The sequence below is a fragment of the Anastrepha ludens genome, chromosome X (assembly GCF_028408465.1).
Source record: "Anastrepha ludens isolate Willacy chromosome X, idAnaLude1.1, whole genome shotgun sequence".
NCBI lineage: Eukaryota > Metazoa > Arthropoda > Insecta > Diptera > Tephritidae > Anastrepha > Anastrepha ludens.
Window position 1 is genome coordinate 16374898 of NC_071503.1, and position 22058 is coordinate 16396955.

Consider the following 22058-nt stretch of genomic DNA (forward strand, 5'->3'; position numbering starts at 1 on the left):
GATGCCATACTCATATATTGAATTAGTTTGGCAGACTGTTATGCGTGTGTAGAAATTATGCCTGTATCTTTCTTTGTTAATTCCCAAATTAACAAATAAAAATGAATCATTACCCGAAGAACATTCCAGTTTTCTCGTAAGTAAAAAATGTGTTGAAAGAGTGAAGTTGGTTCCTGTTCTATCACAAGAGCTTTGTCCTTTCACTGGACCCTGTTATGTTGCCACCATAACGGTGGAATGTAATGTTACTATACCGCCCCCGCTTCAAGACCTAGCATGGGATAAAGGCAACCAGAGCCACTGCGTATATTGTTGTATCGTTGCTAACTCGCCCTTAGAGAACTGAGCCGGTTTAAGCTTGTCAATGGGCACCGTTACTTGCCTTGATCCGATTAATATTGTATGCATCTTGGGGTACCTGTTAAGGACAAGATATGGCCTCTCGTACTGCGCCCTTAATGGCTTGTGAATACTGTAATCACATAAAAAAACATGGTTCTAGATAAATGAGTATTTCGGCAGGAAAACGACTGGCTTTCCATGCTATTAAGTTCGCGTCGGCCTAGCCATTTCAACATTTTGTCGCTAACCCTCTATGAAACTCTGGTCGTCAATCGGTGTACTATTGCCGGGGTTCAGGAAATTACTGGGTAAACGAAATACATTGCCCGTAGAGCATCTCTGCGCCTATTCGTCATCCTAAAAGAAAGAAGGATAGGACGTCAATCTAGCTCGGGCCGACTGCGTGACATCTGATGCCATCAACACTCGATGCTAACGTACACTTGTAACGGGTGAGCATACTGTATGAATATTTTTAACACCTCCCTACTTTTTTAAACAAAACGCTCTCGAACTGATGTTTTTCATCCGGAATAATGCGAAGTGCGTTCTTATTCAACCGTTATATCTGCCGTCATATCTGCTAAAGGGATAACTTCCAACCATCTTGAAAAACGATCAACACAAGTCAACAATAATGTATACTCCTCGAGTGGACAAATGGGCCGTCCATGGCCCATTAATGACATTAACATGTTCAAAACGTTTCCCAGACGCCAAAAATTGTTTTAGTTCGTGCGCGGCGATATCTTGCAATGCCGGCATTCTGGACAACTACGAACCCGCGCTCGCTCTTCACTACTCCAAGCTTTTTGAGATAAGTTTGATAGTTGCCATCGCCCCAGTATGTGCCAAGCCGTGAAAGATAATGAATAACACTTGTAGGTAAACCTCCTGGACGTATGACGAAGTATTGTCGTTGCAGATAATCTTGACGCTCGTACCCGGAAGCTGACTTTGGACCAGTTATAAGTAAGTGAGTTCAGCATCTAAACGTTTCTCTGTTGGTGTAAGCTTCTGCGAATTAAATCCCAGCTGTACCCAACTGCTGTTCACGTGCTACTGACGAACTGCGCCTACTTAATCGCAAAAACCATTAATGTAATTTTTAGCGCTACGAAGGTCTCCATCCTTTCACCTGTCTTGTCAAGTCGCTTGCAAGGGCGCATCAATTTTTGTAGTGGCACTTCCATGGCAGCAACGAGAGGTAAACGAGAGGTTCCAGCTCATGGAACCAAAGAAATAGTTTCTTAAACGCAATTATGGTATTAATTTTCTGAGGCAGAGACTAGGTTTATTTTTCTCGGTAGCGATCAAAAGGATGCCGAAAATGGGTCGCGGGCTTCTTCGGTGACTTGAAGTCAACGATTACAACGTTGAGGGGACAACGAATGATAATCTCCACAATGTTGCATGGAAGAAACCCTGGAACGGTCGTGCTGTATTCTTATCTCTGAAAGTCATGTATTGAATTCGGACAAATCGAATAGCGTGGAAATAACAGTTTTCAGGATGCTCGCTGGGTAGGAGTTTCCGCTTGATGTGTCTGCGCTATTACCGCTGTTGCCCGCTTTCTCTTACTAGCGCCACTAATGCAATGTGTAACTGTGTGTTTTTCTTTGTTTTTGTTTGTTTTAGCAGTCACAATGCAAATAATGCGCTGACTATTGTGCGGGAGTAAGGATGGAAAAGATAAGTTTTTGGGGTTGAGGAATGATTCATATACCGGATTAATATACGCCATCTCCCAGCGATCGATAAAAATACCAGTAGGTAGGGAAATATTGAAAATATTACAAGAGGATGAAATGAAGTGATTCAAAAAATAAGCGCATACACTAGTAAAATTATATTTTAGAGACATAAGTGGCATTTATTTTATCAGATTCAGTTTTGGAGAGTGATCCAAAGCCTAATATGCAGCTTTGCAAAAAGACGAGCCCACACTATTATTATGATTTACAAAGTGAGATTTAAAAGAATCTGCGAAAAATTCGACAGTATAATAATACGTATCCATCACAGCCAAACCCAAAGTGTGAGAGAGTTTTAACAGTTTCCTCGGAGCGGTTCATGGAAATTGTGTTTAAACTATAATACTGTTGAATGACGAAGTTTCGCGAACCTGCTGGCAACTATAGCGAACGAGATGCCGAAACAAAAACCTGAGTTATACGAAGACGACAGGTGACTACATCGCACAGACGGGGTTAAGATAACTGCTAGAACAACCAGAAGATACGAGCTGCCAGATAGATAGTTTTTAAGCACATGTATATAAGTCGGGGTGCGTGCACATAAGTTAAATAGTTGAATTTCTCAGTGAATAAACTAAAGTAATACAGCGACTCAGTCTTAAGTTGAACGTGAACATTTAAAGTAAAGTGTTAAGTTAAATAAGGTGTAATCTAGTAATCGAACTCAAAGGAGTTATTGTAAGAGATTTATTTTGATTTTAACGTAAGAAAATTTACAAAAATACATTTGTTTCATTCTTGCGTAAGTACGTATATCTAAATTACGAACGCGGCAGCCTGTCTAAGTGTTTCGATAGACAAGCTGGGAAACCCTGTTCCGCCGTTTCGATAAGAATCCAATAACAAGAGGGCGAAAATCACGGAAATTATCACTATTCCCACCATTTAATATTAAGGGGTTACATATAGTTAGAATTTTCAAACAATCGATTTTTTTTCTGTATGTACATATATTTAAGAATTTTTTTTTTAATTGCCGCGATAACCGCTTACGCGATTTTGGCCGAGTTTAACAAAGCACGCCAGTCGTTTCATTCTAACCGGCGCCAGTTGGAGACACGAAATGAAGCCAAGTCCTTCTCCACCTGATTTTCCTCTTCCTCTGCTACCACCAGCTGGTACCGCATCAAATACTTTCAGAGCCAGAGCGTTTGTATCCATTCGGACGACAGGACATAACCAGCGAAGCCGCTGGATCTTTATTCGCTGCGCTATGTCCATGTCGTCGTAAAGCTCATACAGCTCATCGCTCCATCGCCTGCGATATTCGCCGTCGCCAACGTGCAAAGGTCCAAAAATCTTACGCAGAATCTTTCTCTCAAACACTCCAAGCTTCGCTTCATCAGATGTTGTCATCGTCCACGCTTCTGCGCCATACGTTAGGACGGGCATGCTGAGAGTTTTGTTCGTCGAGATAGGACTTAACTACTCGTTTGCCTACTTAGTCCAAAGTAGCACTTGTTGGCAAGAGAGATTCTACGTCGGATTTCCAGGCTGACATTGTTATCGGTGTTAATGCTGGTTTCTAAATAAACGAAGTCTGTACTGCACTGGAGGAACTGTTTTGTCCTCGTTCACCACAAGACCCATTCACCTTGCCTTGGAGAAGGCAGAACTAACAGAGCGGTTGTTAAGGCCGATGGTGCCAATATCATCCTGAGCGATTAAGTTCTGAATCGACGAAAAGATGGTGTGTGTCGATTCTTCTTTCATGGGTCTTTTCCAAAATTCCAGGTTTAAAGCCAAATTTGTAAGGTCCAATCAGTTGATTGATGATGAGCTTCAGCCTCTCACACAATACGCTCGCTAGAACCTTATAGGCGGTATTTAAAAGACTATTCCCGCTGTAGTGGGCACAGATTGCAGGATTGCCCTTCTTAAGGATTAGACAGAGGCTCTCAGTGCACTGACAAACGTTGTTCCAATAGACCTACATATAAAGAAGACGGCAAGCGTGAGTTCATTTAGGTTAAATGAAGCGTGTCGCTGGAAAGAAAAAACTTATGGTCACGATAGTCTATTATTGCGACAAGCTCAGTTAACCACGGTGAGGACTGACTACATCGTCCCGATGGTAACTTTCAATAGGAATTTTGCCACTCTCTTTCCATCTAAGGAAAAATGGAATAAGGGATTCTGTCTAAAGAACTTCGATACTACAGTCTATACAGATGGCAGTAAAATAGATTGTGTTGTTGGAGCTGGTATATACTCGCATAGACTTGGAATTGAAAAATCTGCGCGTCTCCCTAATACCAGCAGTGTCTTCCAGGCGGAGGTAATGGCAATTGGGGAAGCTTGTAGGCTACTAATCACGGAATTCTCTTTTAAGGGTAGTATCGCTATTCTTTCGGATAGCCAAGCTGTAATCCAGGCACTGGACTCAGCTACAACAACCTCTAAAGTGGTGAAGCAAAATACGAATAGCCTCACCACCTTGAGTGAAAACCATAAAGTAACCTTAATTTGGGTCCGGGGACACCGGAACATAGAAGGTAACGAAAAAGCCGATGAACTGGCAAGAGGGGGGTCTGCCATGAATAGCGCTCTTGCAGCACCAGTATTCACTCCACTAGGTGCGATCAAGAATGCAATTTCCCTAAAATACCTTCGAATTGCAGATTGTAGATGGAGAGACCAGACGAAATGCAAAATCAGCGGAACGTTATGGCCCACCTACAACCTCAAGCAATCGTCGACATTAATAAACATAAAACGACGGGACACCTGTAGACTTACGGCAGTCATAACTGGCTTCTGGTCTATCGGAGAAGAAGTTGCCAAAATGGGCATCCCTCACAACACATACTGTCATAGTTGTAAACAACCAGAGAAAAAAGAAACAATCTTCCATTTCCTCTGTGAATGCCCTGCCCTATGGAAAGACAGAATGTTAACCCTGGGCAAACCGCTGTTCGAGAGTCTCGAGCAACTGTTTGGCTTAGACGTCAACAACCTAATAAGGTTCCTAAACCGCACAGACTGGATATAGTCCTGCTGCAAATAACTGTTAAACAATTTGGTAACGAGGATGTGGCAACAAAATGGTGCGGAAGCGCTAGTTGGATTCTGGATGAATCACCACTCTAACCAACCAACCAACTGGGAGTACACAATTACCATGAGTAAAATATTTTTATTATATATTAAGGAAAGCTTTAGCGTCAAACAATTCCATAAATCAAGTTCCTGTATACTTATTTATGTTACTAACTGTACGTTCTCTCTGTGAATTCCGAGAGGAATAGTACAACAAACACTGAATGAAATAATAGAAAACAATAACGCACAAGGAGTGATAAATTCAAACTCTGAAAAACGTATTGAATATTTTAACTCCAAAACCCTTGAACATCAACCACCCCCATTAATTTTGCAAGAAACGGAAACTTTTATTCTGCTGCAATAAATATTGAATTGGTTGAAAAAATAATTAAATCCGAGAAAATACAAATACCTATAATAGATAAATATGTAGAATACTCAACAGTACACATAGGATGATATGGGAAAACCTTTGTAATCATCTACAAATATCCAATTATAATACATCAATGTGAAATCTTTGACGTCACATCTTTATCTTATCGACATGGAAAACTCGAACTAAACTCACTTATAGCCTCATGTGACAAAACATTTCAAAGAATAAATAAGTGCAAAAATAATTTTAGCAAATATAATATATTATATATGCAAGAAACAAAGAAGAAACAATTGTGCGTATCCATTAGTCAACACTAATACAGGGAACTGTAATTCTACTGAGGAAAATAAAGAACCAATAATTATTCTAAAACATGGATATATAATAATAGATGGAACGCACACTGTGAACAATAAAACCATCGTTGGAACATATCTCGTACAATTTCCAACTACCATTAATCTAGACAATAAAATCCTATTTAACCAAGATAATGAAATCAAAGAGTTCATACAATCCAGATGTATTGAACAAATAGAAATAATAGAATTATTTCAATCCTAGTCACAATATGAATTTAATATTGTAATATTCAAAAACTACACAAATTTATAATCCCATTTGAGGAACACCCAATAAGAAACACCCTAATACTTATTTTTATACAATATATGCTCAATAATATTAACCATACGGTTCCTAAACAAAATGTATAATATGTATATACAACTCAAGAAAATCAAACTTTAAGAAAAAATACAGCTACAATATGAACTAATACTTAAACAACAAGGCATGGGACATCTTATCAGAAAGGATGCGATAAGTATAGTTTAACAGAGGACGGTTAATCTTTCGAAAGGAGGACGGAGTTAATACTCTAAACGTAAACATCATAACACCATCCCTATCTCTGGTTCAACAACAGTACAACATAATTTTGTAGCATGACATCATGCCACAACTATTAAAGCTTCACTTTATCTCTAACTTAGCATTAGTACAAAGTTCACTTTGTTTGTAACTTAGCATTAGTACAAAGTTTACTTGCTCTGTAACTCCGCCTTATCTATAGCTTCACTTTATTTGTAGCTTATCATTAGTATAAATGTAAACCTCACATACAACGTCTTTTGTCACTATATATTCCTAGCAATAAGTTGTTGAAGAAAATAATAAATAAAAGAACGTTCTGATCCAACATACGGACAGACTTAAAAATACATTTTTTGTAGTTTTCAATACGAAGATTATTAAATCGCGCGACTTTATAAAACTGATTAGTTCACGAGTACTGGGACATTTGGCAAACTCGCTCACAAATTTGCTAGTGAATTATGCAGTGGTTATTTCCCTCCCTGTGACTTTCTTAATGTCTTGAAATAGCCTTCCCGATACTCCAAACTTCATGCTTGACATTGCTCGTGCTCCATCTGTCAATACACCAATAATCTTTTCTAATACTTATAAAATTGAAAAATGTTTCAACACAGATTTTAGTTCTTCGCACAGTTCTTTGCCAGTTGTAGTTCCTTGCATTGGAGTCAGTCAACACAATTCTTCAGGAATATTAAATTTGGTGCTAATACCACGAAAAAATATACCACGATAATATCAACACAATCTCTGAGCGATACCGCTTTGTTTGTGCCAAAACTGAAAAAATAATGAAATTTCCATTTCTCTTGCAAATCCCTGCGCTTATCCGCATCCTTTCTTTTTTTGTATGCTTTTCCGACATGCTTTTACGGATTAAAAATTTAAAAACTAAAAAAAAATGTAGGAAAGCTTAATTTTGAATAACAAACTGTAATATTACCGTTTTGATAATAATATTGCACTCACTCCTTTCAAGAAACGCAAAAATTGCTAGTTATAAGATTAGCAGTCCGACTGATTGTATGACAGAAGCAATCACAAACAAGGACAGACGCGGCGCGTTCGTATTACATTCAGTGTTTGAACAATTGGCGGACAAGTGAGTAATTCGTCACATAAATATGTTTCGGTTTAGTATGTATTACCAGTTTATTATAATTAAGTTTATAACAATATATTGATGGGAGAAAATCGATAAAATAAATGCAATTTTAAAAATGCTTGGCAGGCCGCATAAACATGTTTAAAGGCCACGTGTTGCTGATCCCTGCGCTAAAAAATTATCTTCACATTCCCACGACAGTACGGTACAGTCTACGTAACCGAAGCTATCTGAACTTATATCTAGCCAATGATCACTTCAGCAGCATTCTCAAAAATTTAAGCGGCAGCAATAAAGCACGCACATTATCGTCTTAATCTCTATACTTAAAATTGTATACCACCAATTATTTTCAAAGCACCTTGTCTTTTAGGAATACCAAATTAGATCTTTGAGATTACAGAAATTTTGTGGCCAGCCAAAGGGAATATAAAATATTCAATCACTAAGATGCCATACTCATATATTGAATTAGTTTGGCAGACTGTTATGCGTGTGTAGAAATTATGCCTGTATCTTTCTTTGTTAATTCCCAAATTAACAAATAAAAATGAATCATTACCCGAAGAACATTCCAGTTTTCTCGTAAGTAAAAAATGTGTTGAAAGAGTGAAGTTGGTTCCTGTTCTATCACAAGAGCTTTGTCCTTTCACTGGACCCTGTTATGTTGCCACCATAACGGTGGAATGTAATGTTACTATACCGCCCCCGCTTCAAGACCTAGCATGGGATAAAGGCAACCAGAGCCACTGCGTATATTGTTGTATCGTTGCTAACTCGCCCTTAGAGAACTGAGCCGGTTTAAGCTTGTCAATGGGCACCGTTACTTGCCTTGATCCGATTAATATTGTATGCATCTTGGGGTACCTGTTAAGGACAAGATATGGCCTCTCGTACTGCGCCCTTAATGGCTTGTGAATACTGTAATCACATAAAAAAACATGGTTCTAGATAAATGAGTATTTCGGCAGGAAAACGACTGGCTTTCCATGCTATTAAGTTCGCGTCGGCCTAGCCATTTCAACATTTTGTCGCTAACTCTCTATGAAACTCTGGTCGTCAATCGGTGTACTATTGCCGGGGTTCAGGAAATTACTGGGTAAACGAAATACATTGCCCGTAGAGCATCTCTGCGCCTATTCGTCATCCTAAAAGAAAGAAGGATAGGACGTCAATCTAGCTCGGGCCGACTGCGTGACATCTGATGCCATCAACACTCGATGCTAACGTACACTTGTAACGGGTGAGCATACTGTATGAATATTTTTAACACCTCCCTACTTTTTTAAACAAAACGCTCTCGAACTGATGTTTTTCATCCGTAATAATGCGAAGTGCGTTCTTATTCAACCGTTATATCTGCCGTCATATCTGCTAAAGGGATAACTTCCAACCATCTTGAAAAACGATCAACACAAGTCAACAATAATGTATACTCCTCGAGTGGACAAATGGGCCGTCCATGGCCCATTAATGACATTAACATGTTCAAAACGTTTCCCAGACGCCAAAAATTGTTTTAGTTCGTGCGCGGCGATATCTTGCAATGCCGGCATTCTGGACAACTACGAACCCGCGCTCGCTCTTCACTACTCCAAGCTTTTTGAGATAAGTTTGATAGTTGCCATCGCCCCAGTATGTGCCAAGCCGTGAAAGATAATGAATAACACTTGTAGGTAAACCTCCTGGACGTATGACGAAGTATTGTCGTTGCAGATAATCTTGACGCTCGTACCCGGAAGCTGACTTTGGACCAGTTATAAGTAAGTGAGTTCAGCATCTAAACGTTTCTCTGTTGGTGTAAGCTTCTGCGAATTAAATCCCAGCTGTACCCAACTGCTGTTCACGTGCTACTGACGAACTGCGCCTACTTAATCGCAAAAACCATTAATGTAATTTTTAGCGCTACGAAGGTCTCCATCCTTTCACCTGTCTTGTCAAGTCGCTTGCAAGGGCGCATCAATTTTTGTAGTGGCACTTCCATGGCAGCAACGAGAGGTAAACGAGAGGTTCCAGCTCATGGAACCAAAGAAATAGTTTCTTAAACGCAATTATGGTATTAATTTTCTGAGGCAGAGACTAGGTTTATTTTTCTCGGTAGCGATCAAAAGGATGCCGAAAATTGGTCGCGGGCTTCTTCGGTGACTTGAAGTCAACGATTACAACGTTGAGGGGACAACGAATGATAATCTCCACAATGTTGCATGGAAGAAACCCTGGAACGGTCGTGCTGTATTCTTATCTCTGAAAGTCATGTATTGAATTCGGACAAATCGAATAGCGTGGAAATAACAGTTTTCAGGATGCTCGCTGGGTAGGAGTTTCCGCTTGGTGTGTCTGCGCTATTACCGCTGTTGCCCGCTTTCTCTTACTAGCGCCACTAATGCAATGTGTAACTGTGTGTTTTTCTTTGTTTTTGTTTGTTTTAGCAGTCACAATGCAAATAATGCGCTGACTATTGTGCAGGAGTAAGGATGGAAAAGATAAGTTTTTGGGGTTGAGGAATGATTCATATACCGGATTGATATACGCCATCTCCCAGCGATCGATAAAAATACCAGTAGGTAGGGAAATATTGAAAATATTACAAGAGGATGAAATGAAGTGATTCAAAAAATAAGCGCATACACTAGTAAAATTATATTTTAGAGACATAAGTGGCATTTATTTTATCAGATTCAGTTTTGGAGAGTGATCCAAAGCCTAATATGCAGCTTTGCAAAAAGACGAGCCCACACTATTATTATGATTTACAAAGTGAGATTTAAAAGAATCTGCGAAAAATTCGACAGTATAATAATACGTATCTATCACAGCCAAACCCAAAGTGTGAGAGAGTTTTAACAGTTTCCTCGGAGCGGTTCATGGAAATTGTGTTTAAACTATAATACTGTTGAATGACGAAGTTTCGCGAACCTGCTGGCAACAATAGCGAACGAGATGCCGAAACAAAAACCTGAGTTATACGAAGACGACAGGTGACTACATCGCACAGACGGAGTTAAGATAACTGCTAGAACAACCTGAAGATACGAGCTGCCAGATAGATAGTTTTTAAGCACATGTATATAAGTCGGGGTGCGTGCACATAAGTTAAATAGTTGAATTTCTCAGTGAATAAACTAAAGTAATACAGCGACTCAGTCTTAAGTTGAACGTGAACATTTAAAGTAAAGTGTTAAGTTAAATAAGGTGTAATCTAGTAATCGAACTCAAAGGAGTTATTGTAAGAGATTTATTTTGATTTTAACGTAAGAAAATTTACAAAAATACATTTGTTTCATTCTTGCGTAAGTACGTTTATCTAAATTACGAACACGGCAGCCTGTCTAAGTGTTTCGATAGACAAGCTGGGAAACCCTGTTCCGCCGTTTCGATAAGAATCCAATAACAAGAGGGCGAAAATCACGGAAATTATCACTATTCCCACCATTTAATATTAAGGGGTTACATATAGTTAGAATTTTCAAACAATCGATTTTTTTTCTGTATGTACATATATTTAAGAATTTTTTTTTAATTGCCGCGATAACCGCTTACGCGATTTTGGCCGAGTTTAACAAAGCACGCCAGTCGTTTCATTCTAACCGGCGCCAGTTGGAGACACGAAATGAAGCCAAGTCCTTCTCCACCTGATTTTCCTCTTCCTCTGCTACCACCAGCTGGTACCGCATCAAATACTTTCAGAGCCAGAGCGTTTGTATCCATTCGGACGACAGGACATAACCAGCGAAGCCGCTGGATCTTTATTCGCTACGCTATGTCCATGTCGTCGTAAAGCTCATACAGCTCATCGCTCCATCGCCTGCGATATTCGCCGTCGCCAACGTGCAAAGGTCCAAAAATCTTACGCAGAATCTTTCTCTCAAACACTCCAAGCTTCGCTTCATCAGATGTTGTCATCGTCCACGCTTCTGCGCCATACGTTAGGACGGGCATGCTGAGAGTTTTGTTCGTCGAGATAGGACTTAACTACTCGTTTGCCTACTTAGTCCAAAGTAGCACTTGTTGGCAAGAGAGATTCTACGTCGGATTTCCAGGCTGACATTGTTATCGGTGTTAATGCTGGTTTCTAAATAAACGAAGTCTGTACTGCACTGGAGGAACTGTTTTGTCCTCGTTCACCACAAGACCCATTCACCTTGCCTTGGAGAAGGCAGAACTAACAGAGCGGTTGTTAAGGCCGATGGTGTCAATATCATCCTGAGCGATTAAGTTCTGAATCGACGAAAAGATGGTGTGTGTCGATTCTTCTTTCATGGGTCTTTTCCAAAATTCCAGGTTTAAAGCCAAATTTGTAAGGTCCAATCAGTTGATTGATGATGAGCTTCAGCCTCTCACACAATACGCTCGCTAGAACCTTATAGGCGGTACTTAAAAGACTATTCCCGCTGTAGTGGGCACAGATTGCAGGATTGCCCTTCTTAAGGATTAGACAGGGCATACTTAAATTCCAATCGACAGACATGCTTTCATCCAACCATATTTTGCATAGAAGCTGATGCATGCACCTTACCAGCTCCTCACCACCATGTTTGAATAGCTCAGCCAACAGTCTGTCGGCGCCCGCGGGTTTGTTGTTCTGTCGCCGCGTTATAGCTATTCTCACCTCGTCATGGTTGGGTAGCGGAACGACAATTCCGTCGTCAACGATTGGGATATCGAGAAGTGTTCCCTCCACAATTTAAGTATGCTCTGGATGTCAGTCACCAGATCACCGTCGTTGGAGCATGGTTCCCTATGTTGAAGTCCACGCAAGTGGTGAAAGTTATTGATCGCAATTCACTTGGGAGTGACCAGGACGATTCTTCTGCATATGGTTCAAGTATCTCACATCTTTCGGGACTAACCCAAGTATCCTTTGCGTAGCTTCTGAACACCCGTTCGGGAGTGAGCCAACGTGAGAAGCCGAAGCATCCCAGGAGAGCGCTGGGTTTGGGACCCGCCACTTAAAAATCCGCCCCAATGAAAAGATGTATAAAGCCTGGGATGAAAACTTCCTATATTTAAGAATAAATACAGAAAATTTACTATCGTTCCGGTGAATATTTTCGAAGTTTCAAAGTCGGTGACCAACATTACTCGAAAACGGCTAATCGAAGATTTTTTCTTAACAATTTTGCATAATTTATAATTTTATAACTTTTTATAAACAATTTAATGCCGAAAATTTGGTCGAAATCGGATTTGTTTTGTTTAGAAACCTCCATTTTATCAAAAAAATTGAGTTGGTTTATTCCTTCGATTAATTACTAGATTTAACATGATTTCGAAATCTGTTTGGTTTTTTAATTTCAGAGGATCCAGTTCCAGTGGCGGGCACCGTATCCGAATGGGTTGGTGCGTGACTGCCATTCACAGAGAGAACGTTGGTTCGAATCTCGGTGAAACACCAAAATGAAGCAGGCAACGGCAAGCCTCCGAGTGTATTTCTGCCATGAAAAATCTCTGCCGTTCGGAATCGGCTTGAAACTGCAGGTCTCTCCATTTGTGGAACAACATCAAGATGCACACATCAAATAGGAGGATGAGCTCCGCCAAACACCCAAAAGGACTGTACGCGCCAATTATATATATATATTTAGTTCAGAGATATAGTGGTCACCGCAAAACGTCTGTTTTGAGAGGAACTCCGGAGATCAGCTGTAGTTCCTTGCCAAATAAATATTTTTACTAATACTAAGTTTTAAAATTCAGTTAAAAGATAAACAATAAATTCAAAAGTTTTTTCAGAAAAAACTCTGGAAAACTTGCTTTTTTTTGGCTTATAACTGTATATAACTCCTTAAAATGTATGCAAACCCAACACAAATACATACTCCACAATAAACTGCGGTTGAATCGTTGTATTAGCTAAAAAGTGAGATCTTAAAGTTCATACAGCCTATTTATTTACATACATAAACTTATATATAATTGGCGCTTACACCCTTTTTGGGTGTTTGGACGAGCTCCTCCTCCTATTTGCGGCGTGTGTCTTGATGTTTCAAAATAGAGAGACCTACAATTTCAAGCCGACTCCGAAGGGCAGATATTTTTTTTATGAGGAGCTTTTTCATGGCAGAAATACACTCTGGGATTTGCCATTGCCTGCCGAGGGGCGACCGCTATTAGAAAAGATGTTTTCTTCATTTTGGTGTTTCCCGGAGACATGAACCTACTTCTCTCCGAATTTCGAATGGTAGTCACGTACCAACTCCATAATAGTTTGAATAATATACAATACAGTACAGTATTTATTTTACAGAACTACAATTTAACAGCAACAATAATATTTTTATTTTTATATCAATCATTAGGTCTCTTTAGACGTTCTTTAGTTTTTATTTCCCTTTCTAGAAATTTGTTGATTCTTTTGCTGTATTAAAAGTTCTATTGATATCATAATTTCTCATGTATTTGTCAGACATGGTCGAAATTCGAAAGGTCCTCGCTTGTTGTCGTTGGATTTCTGCTATATGAGTCTACCCACGCCTGTAGTCCATATGGCAAGATTGGTTTAATCATAGTTTTGTATAGCAAAAGGTTGTTTTTTATATTGAGTATAGATTTTGTGCAGACTAACCAATGAAGTTGTCGAAGTTTTTCTATTATTTGTTTCACTTTTTGCTTGATGTGGTAATTCCAATATAGTTTCGAGTCCAAGTGAATTTAGCGATTGGTTCTATTGTAAGTACTTTGCCATTTATTTTAACGAAAACTGCAGTCAATTTTGTTTTGGTAGTAAATATGACCTATACGGTTGTGTCCTTGTTTATTTTTGGGCACCAGTTATCAAACCATTCCTTAACTGCGTTTGTTTTTATAGTTCTTATTTTGTGAGTGTTTTTTTAATTCAAATTTTTGAAAAAGGTATAGTTTTTTTGTCCAAACTTTAACATAGTCGATCATGAAGTAATTTTTCAGCAATTTTTGATATTGTCGGTAGTAAGCTGGGTCTTTATCCGGTGCCAGCAATGCAATAATCTCTATAACTTTCTACAGGAAAGCATTGTAAGCGATATATTGCATTAAAAACGTATCGGAAAAATATATGTGCCTTGGTTGGTAGCTCCGCTAATGCTTTTCTTGTTATCATGTCACAACATCAGGGAGTTTTTTATGTTTTATTCCTTTTTTATGAAAGTTATTATTTCATACGACGAATACGTCTTTTTATTTTTATAAAATCAGAATAGAAGTGGTTCTGGTTGTTGATTTTCATTCTGCCCATTGATGTTTTGTTTCGAGCTTAAATGTTTTAGTTCATTTTCATAAAGAGTAGTTTGTATCTTGATTAGGAGTCAGGTTCTTCAAAAAAATTTCGATTTTCTTTAGTTTTAATTAATTTTAGTGTTCGTTTGTCGTCAGGTGATCCAATTTTTTGCCATCTTTTTCTTAACATTTTCTTTTCAGAAATTTGTTTTTCTTTTAATATAAATGGCTGCTGTATTGGATCTATTTTCTTGCTTTGGTGCCGATCTGATCCCTGCGTGTAGGATTACGTCGTTGAAGTGTATAATGGCAAGATGCGATTTTAATATAAGATTAGGTATAAGTTGATCATCAATTTGATGGCGGAACTCTGTACAGTTGGTTCTGTCATTAAAAATGCGAAGTGATGTATTTATAGATTTAATATCACTTACCTAGTCAAGTAAGTATTTACGCCGGTTAGATGAAAATTATGCATGACTGCAGCATGACTGAACTTTAATTGGTTATAGCTTATGTTTTTGGTTATGTAAAAATCTATCAAGTCTGGACTTTTCTTTGTGTCAGTTGGTAGGTTCTCGGGTACTCAAAAACCTGCAATTGCTTTTACTAATTGCGTTAATGAGAATACGTCCTTTTTTATTGGTGAGTGTTTTTTGCATTAAGATCTCCAGCTGCAATAAATCTATTGTTTAGCACCTTTATATAATTATCATATTGATCCGAGGTTATTATATGCCAGAAAGGGCATTAAATGGAGGAGATAGATTCCTAGTGTCGTGAATAGAAGATACGGCGTCTAATGCGGGAGTTGTTTATGTGTCTTATTGCTGATTTATTGCTGCTTCTTTATTACGCAGAGGTGGACATCTTTGGATTGTAAGAGCTTTATAAATTTAGCATCCTTTGTAAATAGTGGAGTGGTTACCTCCACATAACGCACATTTAACTTGCTTTATTGAGTTTTTGCATTCTATAGTAAGATGTCTAACAGCGTATTTCACACATACTGATCTCTAGCATTTCGTGCACTGTGAAATGGTGCACTTATGGTGTGGTGCCTCAAAGATGACTATGCAGTTCATTAGCTTGCTTATATTATAATTGTTGTTATCTCTTGCTTGAAGTCCAATGAAAAATAATGAGTAGTTTTTAGTTGTTTTTTGTATTATGTTAGTAATGTTAAGTACTTAGTTTAGTCCATTTTTGATTTCTTCTTGGTCTGTAGAGTGCTGCATGTAACGTAAAACTACTTTAAGTCCCTTTCACTTTTTGGCCTAAATGAATACAATTTCGCTCTTGGCATGTGGTGTATGTAATTGGTCAAATAGTTTTTTCTGCTTGAACACGAACTTCATTATTTGCTAAGCTTTTAAGAGTGAACCTGTTATTTCCTACTTCATTTAAAGCCCTCTTTAATGTTTTTACAATATATATATATATGTACTAGTATGTAACCCCCGAAAATCGGGTGGGCTTTTTTCCCACGGAAAGTAAACAGCATATGAGACACTTTTTTTCACAGATTTTTACGTTTTAAAAAATTTTAAGAAGAATGGTAAAAAAAATTTTGAAAGTTCATATTCATATATGATTTGATAATGGCTGCATACATAAAAATATACATGTACACACATAGAATACAATACAAAGAAAAAAAACACTTAAAAATGTATATCTGTGTCAAAAAGTTCGTTGATTTGATGGGTAATAGTGTTCTTTTAAATGGCGTTGGGCACCGTCTATTACTATAAAATTTGTCTGAGAATAGCCCAAATACAGTTTCCCTTTGAAATAGTATCAAATAAATAACTAATTTGTCTCTTTCTCCTCATTTTTTAAAACTATTTAAAATTTTGAGTTTTGCAAAAAGGATCAAACGCACACAAAATTTTTAAATACATACATACGTTTATATATTGTAGTTCAATTGTACCATATATGAACGAAAACAAAAGTGGATGCTTCTACCAATCATATCCAATACGTGACGTTTCAAACATTTATCACTTACTTACCTGCTCTATTCTTCCACTTAAAGTAGGAACTCTTCTACGAACTCTTCTTGGTCGTCCTCTGGGCATATTTTAAAATTAAATATTGATGTACTTTTTTCTTAAAATAAATTCTATTTTGCGTCTGTCCAAAACTCTTTCCAATTTACACTGTTACCGTTGCTTTAAGTGAATTGACAAATTTCAAGTCAATTGTCAATTCATACCAATTATTGCCATCACAACAAAATTTTGAAAAAAATTCGCTGCACCCGTTGGGACTATGTTCATGAATACATATTTATTAGTAAAGAGAACAAAACAAAACAATTATTGATAGTCCAAATGTATACAATGCTGTGCTCATTAGAAAGAGAGCTAAACAAAGCAAACGTACTCATATATATGCGTATATTTGTGTGTCATCCCGCTTTGCATAGACATCGCTGTTATCAATATGAAAATTTTGATAACTTTATACGCAAATATTTCATGAACAAATTAACCAATTTTAGGTTTTATAATTTTCCGGAAATATGCTCATCAAAACCTTTCTTTTGATATATTTTTCATATCTGTACATATCGTAGTTTAGTCAGAATAAGCGCCATGTTTTAAAATAATACTATAGAAGATTACACCTTGAAGATATATTGGAGGACGCTTATTATTATTTTTCTTTATCGTCTTTATTTAAATTTTGTGACAGAGTATCGTTAATTTGCCCACTGGTTGGAGTTTAAGTAAGTTGTATTCATCATTCACATCTAATGTTGCAAATTTGTTTGTAGAAGTTCCACTCATCCAGTAATTTGGTACTTTGGCTCAGGGTTGATGTTTTCTTAATAGCGTTTTCGTTTCTACGCAAAAATGTTGCCATGCCGACGTGCAAAAGTTTTTCAAAGTCGCACTTCACCCTGTAAAACTGCCTCCATTTTTAAGGTTTAGTGCAGCCCTTCACATTTATAAAAGAACACAAACTGTAACCCTGAAATGCAATCAGCTGTTTTTTCGCGCGCTAATCGGACAACGAATTGCAGAAATTTTTGGTGGACAGTTTAAAATAAAAAAATAAAGGAATGCTAGCTAATGAGGAAAGTCCTATTAGCAGCAAAACAGTTACAGGTAAAATGAGAATGTCTTGACTTTTCTATCAAATGTGAAAAAGTGAAAAATGCTAATTATTTAAACGATCCTTTTTGGTAGTATGGACGGAAGGCGAAACGAGACTTCTGCTGGATAAATACGCCTCCTATTTGCCGGACATTGGTCCCTTCAAGCAGTTAAAGACAAAAAAGGACATGTGGATGAAAATTGGTGCAGAGTTCGATGGGAAAAGTTGGAAGCAGTGTGAAGAAAGGTATAAGACCATAATGAAACGTAAAAAAGTGGCGGTGGAAAATAACAGGACCTCAGGTGCAAAACGCCAAAAGCTACAGTTTGAAGAAGAGCTCGAAAAAACATGCAAAATAGATGATTCCATTGAGCCGGCTGTAAAAATAAGTAGCCAATGTATAATAAAAAAAGAGCTCGTACAAAAGCAAAGAAAGAAAAAAACGCTGCAAGAAAATATGTTAGAAATTGCTGCTACGAAGGAGGAAGCCAGAGAGAAGCGACACAAGGAAAAAATGGAGAAAGCTGCAAGAATCGAAAGCCTTTTGGAAAAGTGCATCAGTGAAAACAAACCAGCTTGAAGCTGTGGGCGTGTGAGGTAAGTTATTAAAGCCGGTTTGAATTGTGTATGCTGCTTATGATGCATTAAATGTTAATTGAAATATTTTGGTTTTGCAGGCTTCTGTAATTTAGTATAAAATGGGAGGAAGTGCCTTTCGTTCCTGGTCCAACGTTTCGCCTATTTATTTTTTACTTTGTACCTGCTCGAAGCAAATAATTATGATCTGCCTTATTTTCAATAAATACAATATATAAAACAAAAGAAAAAGTAGTTTTTTAATATTTATTGAAGTTTCTTTCAAGGTACGAGATGTGTGCAATTAGTGCGTTCGAAAACTGTGCTAGTCCAAAATTTTACATATTTGGTCTCTTCATTGACTGGCCTTAAAACGTTACTTAGCTGTTAATATTGTACAAATAAGGGGAAATGCCGAACGAAGTTAAAAATAATTTTTTGATTTCCTCGGAACGTTAATTTTTAACATTTACTGTTTTTGAACTAACCTATTCAATGTTGCTAAGTAGAAAATTTCCGAGTTTCATAAACAAATTTAGGTACTTACTTTAAAAAAACATGTCAAAAAAATGACTTTATTTGGCTTCTTTTAATTTCGCCCAGCTCAGTAAGAACAGTGTCGCTTACTTCGAAAGGAAAATGTTGTTCCTGAACGGAAGCAGGATCAACGCAGTATTCTTTTTTCTCTATAAAATCTTGTTTGTCTATGCAAATATTATGAAGTACGCAGCATGCTAGTATAAAATTCTTCATGAAAATCTAATCGCATAAGTTGCCGGAAACGACATTTTAACAATCCAAAGGCGTTTTCAATTCGGACCCGTGTTTGACTAAATTTGTAATTGTATCTCTTTTCTTGCTTAGTTAAATTCCCGTAATCCCTATACGGCGTAACCAAATAATTTCGGATCGGATATGCAGAATCCCCTAACACATGATATTTTGGTAAACATAGCTTTGGAAGTTCTTTACCAATGAAAGATAACTTCAACACACGCGAGTCGTACACTTTACTCGCCACGCCAGTGAAAACATCCTAACATTTTATATTTGCATCACATATACCCTTCATAGTCATGGCAATTGTGTCATGCCTATTTATATAGGTTGAACGATTTTTTTTTTTCGGCGCCCTTGTCGAAATGTAGGTTCCGTCAAAGCAGCCTAATACGTTAGGAAAACCAGAGATTGCCGCAAACTCATTTGATATAATCTCTTTTTCAGTAGCACTTTGAGGGAATTTTATGATGTCTGGTGAAAGTCCAACCAGAAACGACAGAACATTGTTTATCACGTTATGGGCACAAGAATATGACACATTAAACAGGTTGCTAACCTGTAGGTAGTTTTATTGCAGCAAAACCTACATAAGAAAATTATATGAATTAAATTCACACACATTGGAGTCATTCCATTGTTACCATAAAAACAATAACACGTGTGTGTTTGGCGTTGCTTGTGGTCTCCCTCCTTCATAGCTCCTCCTTATATAGTACGAGCTGTTTGTGTATTTTGCGATTAAATCATTCGCACTTTCACGCTCAATGTGAAAATTTTGTTTAAGGGGGAAGTCTACTGTGAATTTTTCAAAAAATCGATTTTTTTTTTATTAGCTTAAAAAATACTTTGAACCCTCTTAAATAAGGTACAATATGTGTTACAGCTGGCTAAATTTTTCTTCATTGAAATTTCGACCTTTTCCCGAAGCGCTCCAAAGCGCGTACCTGCTATACTGAAACTTTAAACGCATTTTTCTCGAAACTAAGTTTTTGTATACGGTGTACACGATATCTCGAGTTCTGATAAATGAATCAGCTTAAAAATTTAATTATATATTCTCTGTAATAGTGTCTCTCGTCTGACATAGGATTTTTTTGATATCGTTATTTGTTAAATTGTTATAAACAATAGTAAAAAAAAGAAAAAAATTTCAAGAATTTTTTTTTCAACGCCAAAATTTTTTATCGACATAATCCTACGTCAGACGAGAGTCAATACTATGTATATGATAACAATATTTTGTTTTTTTTGTTTTAGATCACCGAAACGTAAGATTTCATGTACACCGTTTAGGCACCTAAGAAAAGCGGACCTGCGCTTGCAGAAGTGCCACAGCGGCCATTTTGAATATTTTGACTTAAAATTTTTTTTTCAAAAACTTAAATATATAATAAAGATAAGAGTTTAAATAGATTTTATGTACGAGCAATATTTTGTTAGAAATAAAATCCGGAAAATAAGCCTGTTTTTTCCCTTGTCACAGAAGACTTCCGCCTTAAACTGTAAATGTTAATAAATTATAAAAACATACAGTATATAAACAAGCACTGAACAGAATTATTGAAATGGTGTCTAATATTTTGCCCACTAGTTTGAGAGCGGTAAGCGGAAATGGGCGAGAGATCTTCAAGAAACTCAACCCAGAAAAAAGAAAAAGCGTTAACACCATTCTTCATAGTATGCATCTTTCCTGAAACTTGGTATGCGAAAACTAAACCGTGCACCTATGAAAAAATTACCTCGCGGCCTGTGTACAAGTTGACTACTTCATTTGCAAAGTCATTTACGCGTAAGCAGTTAATTTTTGGATTTAAAAGTACGCCGAGTTCCTCGTCATCTGAAGAAGAGGACGACGACTCCAGGAGGTCATTTATTAAACTGTTTGCTAAAATCAAGTACCGTTTTTCCATTTCCCGGCTAACAATGTTCTTCCACCTATGACACCAATTATTTGTATGGAGGTAACTATGTGTAAACTCAATATTTTCGCGCAAACACATTTACCAGACAAAATACAATTTCTTTTACTGATTTTACTAATTTCAATTTGCAAATATCACGGGCAGCTACAATATTTTAATAGTTCTATGTATAATCTAAATTTTCGCTTTTTCAATTCACGACTGCTAAAATGAAATGTCAAAAATGTGTAGACTTTATCTGTGCGGCTCGGACACAGCCGATTAATGTGAGCAAGAAAGAGTCAAATAAGGGGCTACTTTTGTTACTGATCAGCTGATTAATAGGGCAATTATCTCCACCGTCGATACCAGAGAGGGCAAGAAATGTTGCACTTTCACATTTTTTTAGGTTTGCCCTTGGAGAAACGATAAAGCTGCCCCTTGGGAAGATTGCATTCATTTTACAAAAGAACACAAAATTCGAAAGTGGCAGCACAGGGCAACATTTTCATGTAGGAAAGAAAACGCTATAAGTTTCTTGTTAATGGTATTCGAGGTTCAGATCTTTATAGGTGAGTTTCTCTTTTAGTTATAGGTTGATCTTTTATTGTAGCGGATTACGTAGAGCTAGGCAAATGGGTTGCTAGCTGTAAGTTGTGCTGAGGCAGTTGTTGTTGTTGTATCATTTGAAGAACAGGAGCTGAATAAATTGTTGGTGATTGATAAATTTGGTTTGGTAGTGGAATCAGTATAACTCATACTCTCTGCGCTACATTGTGATAATGTAGAGCGGATACTGTTTTTGAAGCTTGTGGGATCTAACTGCATTGACCCGTTTGCTTTTGATCCGTTTTGTACTACGCATTTGAGTTATCGGCTTGAAGCGTTACTCTTTGCGGAGTAAAAGTTTTAGTCTCACTTGTTGATCAAGTTCTTTCCCAGGGGGGTAACGTATCATATTTATTTTATTAGCCACATTGTTTGGTTTTAGT

At 37.4% G+C, this 22058-nt stretch overlaps 1 protein-coding gene and 1 pseudogene across 1 annotated transcript; one reads left to right on the forward strand and one right to left on the reverse strand.

Annotated features, from left to right (window-relative positions):
* Positions 1–17716: 17716 nt before the first annotated feature.
* LOC128869147 (uncharacterized) lies at positions 17717–18607 on the forward strand. Its single transcript, XM_054111638.1, has 3 exons — positions 17717–17820; positions 17902–18406; positions 18487–18607. The coding sequence occupies exons 1-2, from the start codon at positions 17775–17777 to the stop codon at positions 18387–18389; spliced, it is 534 nt and encodes a 177-aa protein (XP_053967613.1). The 5' UTR covers positions 17717–17774; the 3' UTR covers positions 18390–18406; positions 18487–18607.
* Positions 18608–18891: 284 nt separating this feature from the next.
* LOC128869778 (putative nuclease HARBI1) lies at positions 18892–19733 on the reverse strand (annotated as a pseudogene).
* Between the last annotated feature and the right edge of the window lie 2325 nt (positions 19734–22058).